Here is a 10348-nt window from a genome sequence, read left to right as displayed (position 1 = left end):
GTTAGTAAATTTCACCAATGACTGGAGTTAATTGTTGATTGTTGCTGGAGAGCACTTTTTTATTAACTAAATAATATTCTCGAGAAAGCCTTTTCCGACGAATGTCACATTTTTCATAATGATTACTTGGACTGGGGAAAATTCAAGTAAATCATTTATTCCATTTTTGATCTCTTCAGGTGACTTATAGTCGCTTGAAAGACCTTTCAAGACGATTTTGAACAAACGTTCAGTTTTGTCGTCATAAGTAAAAACATTGTGCTTCTTCTCTTCAAGATGTTAGGGAAGAAGTTCGCGATCTTCAAGAGTTTCCGGCAAACACGAGATTCTGTTTTCTGCGATTTGGAAGGAAACCTTGATTCCCCTAATGCAGTTCAAGATCTCCTGCCTGAATCCTCCAAATTCTGAACAGCTGATCACGATAGGCGACACTCTTTGTTTCCTCACCTGAAGTGAAGAGCTTGCTTCGATTTGGTGTTCGGAAAATTTGTCCAAATCATCGAACTGATTGTTCATTTCGATGCAATTATTAACATTAATTATTTCACCCTGGTAACGCTGGACCAAATGAAAGGTTTACTTGCAAACTCAAGACAGTTCAATCCTTAGTCTTTCTTTTGTAATGGTAGCTGGCACTTTTAGAGTAGCATCTGTTAGATCAATTCGGTTTGGATAAGATCTTCGATCAGCAAAGTCTTGCTGAATAGTTGTGCTTTTCCGCTATTGATATTTGAGCCACTGTAGTGGAGTAATCGTACATGGTGAAGCTACTGCTGTTTCTTAGGACAACTTAGACGTCTTAAAACATACAGATAATGGAAAATTAATCTTTATTATCATCAAAGGCATGTTACGTAATTTAAAGCATACTGCCGTTTACGGACCTCGGAGCCGCAACTCAACATGCAATCCCTGCTCCGTTCCGAAGTTATTCATACCTTTGCGGAACTTCGGCGGTATTTGTGTATTCGCGGTCCGATGGAACGAAAATCTACGCAGCATGTGGTACATGAGAGCCTTCATTTCCATCAGTGCAAACCGTGACCCGATGCAGTTCCTCGGTCCAATGCCGAACGGAATGTACGTTCCCATCTTGATGTGGCCCTTGTTCTGATCCTTGAACCGCTCAGGGTCAAACCTGTCGGGATTGGGATAGTACTGAGGATCGTGATGAAGACCGTGAATTGGAAACCATACGCAGGTGCCTTTGTCGATGGTGAACCGGAGGCCTTGTCCATCATCCAGAACGTAGTCCTTTACGCACATCCGGTCGCCAACTGGAGTTAGCGGCCACTTCCGCAATGTTTCCGATATGACCATGTCCATGTACTTCATACTCTGAAGCGCGTCGTACGTCAAACGCTTATCACCCAGCTCCTTGTAGGTCTGCTCAACCTCTTCGTAGAGCTTCTGCTGAATATCCGGATTCAGGATCAATTCGTAGATCATGAACATGGTGTTCGCCGAAACGGATTCAAATCCTGCGATGAAGAAGATCAGACACTGCGCGATCATGTCAACTTCCGATATGGCCTTCGTTACCTGTGCTTTTCCAACATCCGACTCTTGAACTGTGGCGAAGCCTTCCTGTTCTTCCTCTCGTTCTTCTTCATACTTTAACTTACCCTTTCGTGCTTCCAACAACAAATCTATCATATCATTCCGAACGATACCCTGACTTTCTCGTGTCCGAATAGTTTCTTTGATCAGCTTACTGAAGTACACCGCCTGCTCTCGAGGTATCACGTCCATTCCCCAGTTATTCGCAAGTTTCGGAAACATCCTCGTGAACAGCATCTTTGCAATCACCAGTGGATTGCCCATTTGAAGCATCCTCGTCCCGTGGTACATGAATTCGTGATCGACGTCCTTGAAGCAATCCACATCGATTCCGAAAGCGCACGACGCGATCACATTGATTCCGTACCGACTCAGCATATCTTTGATTTCCACCTCCATTTGACCTGTGCTGCTCATCAGCGATTCGTAGTGCTTCAGCATCCGCTCGCTACAATCCACCATCAGAGTAAACATAAGTCGCATCTTTCGTCCAGTGAAGGCCGGACTCAGCGTTGCTCGCATATTCCGCCATTGCTGACCGTTCAGTGCGAATATAACTCGCTTGAAAAGGGCGTACGGGTGTTCTTCCGATTCGACGGACTCGCCGAAGAACGGCCGGTGGTCCATGAAGTGGTCAAAGTCCTTAACGGCGATCTGCTTGATCAACTCCGGATCACGGATCACGAAGAACGGCGTCAACGTGTCGAACATTCCGAGGACTCTGTAAATTGATCAGATGTAATTTGGTGAAGTACAACGGTTATCTTCCAAGGATACTCACTTGACGCCGGGAAACTTGTTGTAGACATACGCGACGAAATCGGAGAACGTTACCTGCTTCAACAGCAGAGGGCCGGTTGACCCCAACAGTGGCCGAGCTTTTAGTGACGGGATCGGCTTATCGTGAAAGTAGTCGTTATTTTTCGTTATCAGTCGGTACAGATAAACGAACACGGTTAACACCGTGGCCAAAAGTAGCAAATTTACTTCCATCTCGGTTGTCCGGTTGTGAGTGACTAAATTGGATACCTGTTATGGATGGTCAAATACGCGAGATGCTAATGTATGCTTGGGGGGGTATGTGTGCGCGCAAAGAATAATGGCCAATTGGATCAAAATTTTTGACACGAGTCGATGATTGCACACCCGTTTTTCGAAGTTTGTTTGCTTGACGAGGAGCAGTGTTAACTTAATAATATGCAAATGTAGCTAGCTTTTGGACAATTTATTTGATATTGTTGTTTGAACTGCTTGAATCAGCTTTAAGGCGTTTGGGTTTGGTTCTTGTGCACCAATAACACAGCGTAAAAATGACATTTTTGCGTGTCTCAAGAATCAAATTATGTGTCTCGAGTAGATTTGGGGTTGCTGAATCTGATGCCATTTTCAGAAATGTTCCAGCACGTCACAGTTTTTAGCTACAGGTCGCCAAAGTTGTATAAAACACTGGTTTTATCGATGATTACATAAAATTTAAATAATTTATCAAACTTTGTTGTGATCTTATCCGCCAAACATGCCATTTTGCACTTAAACTTTCATTTCCAACATAATTTGGTTGAAACCGCACGATTAAATTTAGATTAAACCAATATTGTCAACATGCTTGATGTCTCCATACAAAATTCTTCGGTTCTCTTATATGAAAAAAAAAACAAAACATTTAATACATCAAAAAATAACTTTTCCGCGTCGAAAGTATTATAAACTTTGTTGTTAAGTATTGTTATACACATAAAGTTTGAATTCTGTGGCAATTTAAGCAAATGAATTGCCTTACAAGCTGGCAAACTTGCATGCAAGTTGGCTAAAATAGTCATGTTTAGCATTTTCAACAGCCAATATCTCAAAAACTAGACGTGCTATGATATTATTGAAAACGGCAATGGATTCAGCAACCTTGAATTGAGTGAACAGCGGTATTTTGGTGATTGAGACAAAAACGTTTTCCGCAGTGGAATTTATTTAAAAATGCTAAATTATTTTAACGTCAAAACTATCTTCGGGGATTTTAACTAATAATTACTAGAACAAATTTGAATTTATCACTTCATATAAAAAAGCTTTTGTTAAAATTCATTGAAAAGTGTTCTTGTACATTTTAATTTTTTTTTTTCAAACTTGATAACAAAGTTGAAGCAACTTTTTTTATTTCACAAAAACAAAACAATTCACAAAAGCACGAAAATAAATAGTTTTATTTAAAAATTTCTATTCAAACCCATAAGCAAACGTAGAGCTTTGTTCTCTGATTATAATCACTATCCCCAGAGATAAAATTCGGATTATTTTGTTTACCTCTCAAATTCCAGCAGTATTTGTAATAATAAACAGTATCAGAAAAGTTTTGAGTATTGTACTTTTTAATAGCGCCCTAAGCTTATCTCGCGTTCACTAAATAAATTATTATTTGTCAATGAAAAATAATCCAAATGTAGTTCGAAATGGTTTGCGAACAGGCTTTCAGATTTTGATTATTCTGGAGGATTTGTGAAGTGTTGCGACGTGTTTTTGTGCACAAAAAGTAGTAGTTGTTCAACGGGTCGTTATTGTCAGAAAAAAATCTCCATCAAATCTGTGCTCACCAGTCGTTTTCTATGACTAAACTATAGGATGTCCCAGAAAGTATGGGCACGATTTCACCATACTGCCATTTCAAGACCAGTGATGATAAAAAATCTGATTTTAACACATTCGATTACTGTACTTATGTAAAATTTGTATTGTAAATAAAAATCCGATTCCATCCATGGTCGATTTGAGAATGGTCAAAAAACAAATCCTTATACAGCCATTCCATGAAAAACCGATCTAGTGGGTCTCCGAATTCTGTGAAAATTTGATATTTTGTTCCTTATCCGAAATAAGGATACACGTATTTTTGGATTTTTTGATTAGGGTGACCATTTCAGAAATAGAGTGAAAAATCGCGATTTTGCAAAATTTTCATTTTAAAAAAAAAATATAACTTTTGAACCGTTTGACCGATTTTCAATCTTTTTGGACGAAATGAAGGCTAAAGATTTTGACTTTTCAGGAAAAATATAAAATTTCACGAACATTATGTTTTTTACATGAAAAACTCAATGGTTTCCGTTTTTTCGTGTTTTGAAGGCCTCGGGACCAAAAAGGCTATCGCTGTCCTAATTTTTCAAATTTTCAGCGATGTATGTTTTTTAGTTTTTGATATATATTTTTTTGAAAATAAAAAATCAGTCATTTTTTATCGGCACACACTGTAGGTCTCAGCGCATTAGATTTGTAATGTTAAAAAAAATTATAACTTTTGAACAGCTTAACCGATTTCCAATCTTTTTGTATGGAATGAAAGCTTAAAATTTCAAATATTCAGACAAAATTGAAAAATCTGATAAAAATATGTTTAAACGTGAAAAAATATAAAAATTTCTAGTTTTTTTAGAAATTTTCATATATTTTTATGTGAAATTTTTTTTTTTCAAAGTTTTCTATCTTTTTCTATTTTTTCTGAAAAGTTGAGACCTTAAGCTTTCATTCCATAAAAAAGATTGGAAATCGGTTGAGCTGTTCAAAAGTTATAATTTTTTTTAAACATTACAAATCTAATGCGCTGAGATCTACAGTGTGTGCCGATGAAAAATGACTGATTTTTTATTTTCAAAAAAATATATCTCAAAAACTAAAAAACATACATCGCTGAAAATTTCATAGTTTACGTAAAATTTTCTGAACTTTTAAGAAAAAATGAGAGCAGCCCCTTTGGTCCCGAGGCCTTCAAAACACGAAAAAACGGAAACTATTGAGTTTTTTCATGTAAAAAACACATTTTTTGTGAAATTTTATATTTTTCCCGAAATGTCAAAATCTTTAGCCTTCATTTCGTCCAAAAAGATTGAAAATCGGTCAAACGGTTCAAAAGTTATATATTTTTTTAAATAAAAATTTTGCAAAATCGCGATTTTTCTGGTCACCCTATTTCGGAAATGGTCACCCTAATCAAAAAATCCCAAAATATTTGTATCCTTATTTCCGATAAGGAACAAAATTTCACGGAATTCGGAGACCCACTAGATCAATTTTTCATGGAATGGCTGTATATTTACGTAAAAACATGCATAAAGAAAAAATTGAGGTTGCCTATCCAAGAGAATAGAGATTGACCTTTCGTGAATCTGAAATGTTTTGTTTTTATTACTATTTCAAATACCTGAAGAATTATAACTTCGTGATGTTGTCTTATGTGGAGAAAAAAATGCGAGATTTTTCGAATTTCACCATTTTTTCAAGTGTTCTCTGACAAAGCCAAATAAAATTAAAAACAAAAATTTTATGCAAAACATCCTCGATACAATGTACTTGAAGTTACCACGGCAAAATATTTTAGTATAAAATTTTTTTTATTAGTTATTTTTCTACAAAAACAAAATGTAGGGTCTGTGCTGAGCAGATAAGAATTGATTTTCGAAATAACCTATAGAAAAATACAAAAATATAAAAATATTTGATTGTTTGGAAAAGTATTATGATTTTCATGATCAAAAAGTCGTGCCCATACTTTCTGGGACACCCTATACATGTCCGGGCATTTTTTTTTTTTAAATTCGTAGGGTCCATTTAGAAGTTACGCCCTTTTGATTGTATGAGTTCACAAATCCAAAGGAAATCTGAAATGTGCAATGGGTTTTCATTGGCCGAGATTAGCACAACAAATAAACCATTAAAATTTGAATCAAAGTTGGTTGCAACTTCTAAGCGGAGTTTTGAATGAGAACATAAAAAAAATGGAATTTCGTCCCTTTGGAGGTGTAACCATGTTCAAATGGTTTCAATGGAACATTTCACTTACATGTTGCAAAAGTTTTTCACAATTAACTGATTTTTAATAGGCTCAAGTGCTATAAGGCATTACGGAGCCAATTTAATCATGTAACCAATTTAGTTTTTGTTGCGCAATATTCTGGATACTTTCAAAGAATGCTTTCTGGCCTGAGTTTTCGGTTATGGGCAGCAGTGTATGGAATTAAATGAAATCAACGAATTGCAAAATCATGGGAAACTAACTGTAATAATTGTTACAAGAAACCTCTTGTAAAATTGAGCAATCCTCTATGGCATTTCTGAATGAATCTGTGGATGGTATCTTTTAAATACCTACGTCCAACCCTTATATGCTCGAGGACAAATTCTCATTGTCACAAATTGTCAGACAATGTGAGCATCCTCGAAGTAATTCTTTAGAAGTTTCGGGAACATCCATAGAGAATTATCAGAAAATTATTGAAGAGTCTTTGAATGAATCAATGAATTAGTCTAATACTTAGTGTGTTATATACGTGGGAACGTGGGATAATTCTTGGTATAATCTATCAAAGCATTGCTGAATCTCTTGAAGATATTCAGAGCAATTCCTTAGAAATTCCACAGCACACTCTCTATGTACAAGTTCTTGGCTGATTCTGTAGAAATTTCTGGAAATAGTTCTTAGTAGATTCCTGAAAAATGATTTGATCAAATTCCTTCCGATATTTTGTGGCATCATTCATAAAAATATTTAGAACAGATTATGACGACTTTTTGATAGTTTTTTTTTTGAGAATTGTTGAATAATCTCAAATATTTCGCTTTACGGAGTTTCTACTGAATAGAACATTTTCAAAACATCTTCAGTTTATCCTGAAAACTTTTGCGGTTAGTCGGATTATTTCGGTGCTTTTCATTCATGATAGAAATAGATGAGGAAATTAGAATATCCTCACTTATTGAAAAAAAAAAACAGTTCGCTGTATATTTGCAAATTTGTTTAATAAAATTGATTAAAAAGGATATATATATATATTTTTTTTAATATGAAGGATAACGAATGTTGATCCAATGAATGGTCCTAAAGACAGGACTGGGTAGTAGGTTTCTTTACAGAGACTTAGCTTCTATTTAAATGTTAGTTTTTATTTTCAATTGAAGGTCTCTAAAGTATATGTTTTATCCAAAATGTACCTAAAAAAATTGTACAGGCTCCAAAGAAACTTTCAGAGACTATAATGTGTTCAACAAGCTCTTCAAGAATTTCGTCTCAGATTCCCAGAGAAAATGCTCACGAATTATCATAGTGATTTAATTTATAAAACTTTCAGGGTCACCTACAGGAATCTCTCCAGAGTTTTTTCTTTAGATTGTAAGTGTTCGTAGTTCGGTGTAGAGTATTTTTGAGGTTTTGTTTGTAAGTGATTCGTAAATTTGTTAAAATACAGTGCCAGAAAGTGTCCGTATATGTTGTGCAGTTTTCTCCGTCAGTTAGTCCCATATTAGGCCATAGTTGTTGGAGAGCAGTAGGCCATGAAAAAGAACGAAGAAAAAAATTTTCATTACTTGTCAAACCGCGTGTTAGATTAGTGCAATAAAGCAAAAACCTCCAAATTAGAAACCGTTTAAATTGTTATTTCATTCTCCATTGCGGAGATTTCCCGAAGAAAAAGGAAGAAGTGTTCCGTCAGATTGTTTCCGACCATTTGCAGGTGAGCGAAACGTGCCAGCCTCTGTGCAGAAGCAAGAAGAGCTCCCGTGAAGACGTTCCCGTCGCATTTGGTCCTTCTCCGTTTCCTAGGTGAGCCCGTCCCTGTCGGTGAATCCGAGCGAGCGAATCCCCTTACGTTGGGCAGTTCTGGTGAAGCACGCCGTTGACCGGGTCCGTCACCATACCCGGAGGCCCGGGGAATGGACGAGGTCCAGAGTTCGTCATCGCCACCCAACATGATAACAGGAGCAGGAGAGACGCCGACGATCAGTGTAGACACAGCCATGGAGAAGGTCGTGGTGATGGATGGTGGAAGAAGAAGGGCCCCGAAGAAGTTAGAAGAAAATAACAGGTTTGAGTAGAGTAAGAAAGTGGGACAATAGAAGAAGCAATAGTCTGAAAAGTCCGAAATAAATGTAGTTTGTGTCGAAACCTATGTGACCCTGAGGTCATGTTTCAGGGAGTCTCAGGAAGGCTCCCCTCTGAGCTAACCAGCAGTTACAAGATTTCTACACCAATTCTACCAGATTTTCTTCCAGTGATTTTTAAAAGGATGCTTGGAAGAATTTCTCCATAATTTGCTCCATGAAATCCTTGAGAACTCCAAAGTTACTACCTCCAGTAATTTACTCATGTATTACTTTGATTTTTTTCCAAAACTATCCTAGAACTTCCTTCATATATTTTTTTCCTAATCCTTCTATCAAATTCTCCAGTTGTTATTCTGAGAGATTTTCCAAAGATTTCTACAGAAGAGGGTTCCCGAGCAGAAGCGAAGTTCTGACCATCAAATCGAGATATTGATTTGATTGACATAAGAGATAAAAGATCTAAAGATAATATCTAAATTTTATTCCTGGAACTTCTAAGCCATATCAAAATTTGATGTTTGCAGATCAAATTAATAGCTCGCTGATATTGGTTAGATCTTACAAAAGCTAAATATGATATGCTAATGATATTCTAGGAGTAAATTTTAGATATCATTTTCAGATCTTTTATCTCTTATATCTATCAAGTTAATATCACTTTTAGATGTCCATATCAAAATTAGCTATTGCTGAGCTTTTTTCACCTGCTCGGGTTGAGGGTTTTTGTTTCCAAGAAACCCTGCAAGAATTCCTCTATCTGTTTTTCTGGATTCCTTCAAAAATTCATCTACGTTTCTTCCAGAAACCCATAATTCTCTGAGGGGTTCTTTGAACAAATCTATTGTTTTCTTGGAATTTTTCCAGCATTTCATCCAAGTAGTACACCTGCAGTTTTACCAAATATTTCATAAGAAGTTTCTCGAAAAATTCCCTTGCAATCTTCAAAAGTTTATTTAAGTTTCCACACCAGTTCATACCACATCAATTTTACAAATAATTCCCTCGATAATTCCTACATTTTCTAAGAGATTATGTTCAATATTTTTCCTAAAATTTCTTTAGAAAATCCTGTGGAATACTATCCCAAGATTCGACTGATTTTTTTTTCGATCATCTTAGCAAACTATCTAGGAAATCTTTTAAAACTTCTTCATGAGTCCAGGAGCTATTTCAGAGATCCTTGTTCATTAAGGGTGACTTTGATGCTTACCCAAATATTATCAGAGGTTACTCTAGGATTTTCTTTAGAAATACCTCACGGATTCAAACTTACAAAAATTTTCCTTAGTATTCCTATAAGAATTCATGACAAAAAAGACTTACTTACAAGACTTACTTGAGAAAAACTCATAAAATTACTGCAGGAATTTCTGTAGAAATCTTAGGAGCAAGTTTTGCAACAATTGCTAAAGGTATCTCAAGAGAAATCCCTACTTGCAATCTCTTATAAATCCTGAAAGACAACTTTAAAGGTAATGCATAAAAATTTCTGGAGAAGTTTCTGATTGAAGTTTAGATAAGACGTTTTGACTAGGAATCTTGGAGATTGTCCCAGCAAAATTGATGGATGAATCACTTTATAACATTTTGGAGGAGTTGCGACTTTCTTGGAAAATTTTCAAATAATTTTTGGACGTATGATTTCTGAAACCCTTAAACCACAATTGAATTGAATTCTAGAGGTATGCTAAACAAAATTCTTGGATAAATTTACTAGGAAAATTCCTCGGGAAATATTCAGTAACTGAAACTGAAACTAACTGAAAACATTTGAACATTCTAAACGGTATTAGCATGCCTTCTTAATATATTCAAAATTAGTGTTTTTAATGGTTACGCTTCAAAAAGGACGTAACTTAAAACTTCGACGATCTTTACATTCAAAACTCCGCACAGAGGTTCTAAGTTACAAACAAAACCAAATAAC

The 10348-nt window shown here is 36.0% G+C and overlaps 1 protein-coding gene across 1 annotated transcript; it reads right to left on the bottom strand.

The window, feature by feature from the left end:
- Nucleotides 1-807: 807 nt before the first annotated feature.
- LOC5564758 (cytochrome P450 9e2) lies at nt 808-2582 on the bottom strand. Its single transcript, XM_001649044.2, has 2 exons — nt 2342-2582; nt 808-2281 (listed from the first exon to the last, which is right to left on the bottom strand). The coding sequence occupies exons 1-2, from the start codon at nt 2551-2553 to the stop codon at nt 877-879; spliced, it is 1617 nt and encodes a 538-aa protein (XP_001649094.1). The 5' UTR covers nt 2554-2582; the 3' UTR covers nt 808-876.
- Between the last annotated feature and the right edge of the window lie 7766 nt (nt 2583-10348).

The sequence above is a fragment of the Aedes aegypti genome, chromosome 3 (genome assembly GCF_002204515.2).
Source record: "Aedes aegypti strain LVP_AGWG chromosome 3, AaegL5.0 Primary Assembly, whole genome shotgun sequence".
In the NCBI taxonomy this organism is placed as follows: domain Eukaryota; kingdom Metazoa; phylum Arthropoda; class Insecta; order Diptera; family Culicidae; genus Aedes; species Aedes aegypti.
The sequence above is the reverse complement of the archived record's forward strand: the minus strand, read 5'-3'. Positions and strand labels throughout refer to the sequence as shown.

Coding starts and splice junctions, on each gene's coding strand:
- LOC5564758 (XM_001649044.2), bottom strand. CDS start 2,553: ATGGAAGTAAATTTGCTACTTTTGGCCACGGTGTTAACCGTGTTCGTT. Junction 2,282..2,341: donor AACAAGTTTCCCGGCGTCAA/GTGAGTATCCTT, acceptor ATCAATTTACAG/AGTCCTCGGAATGTTCGACA.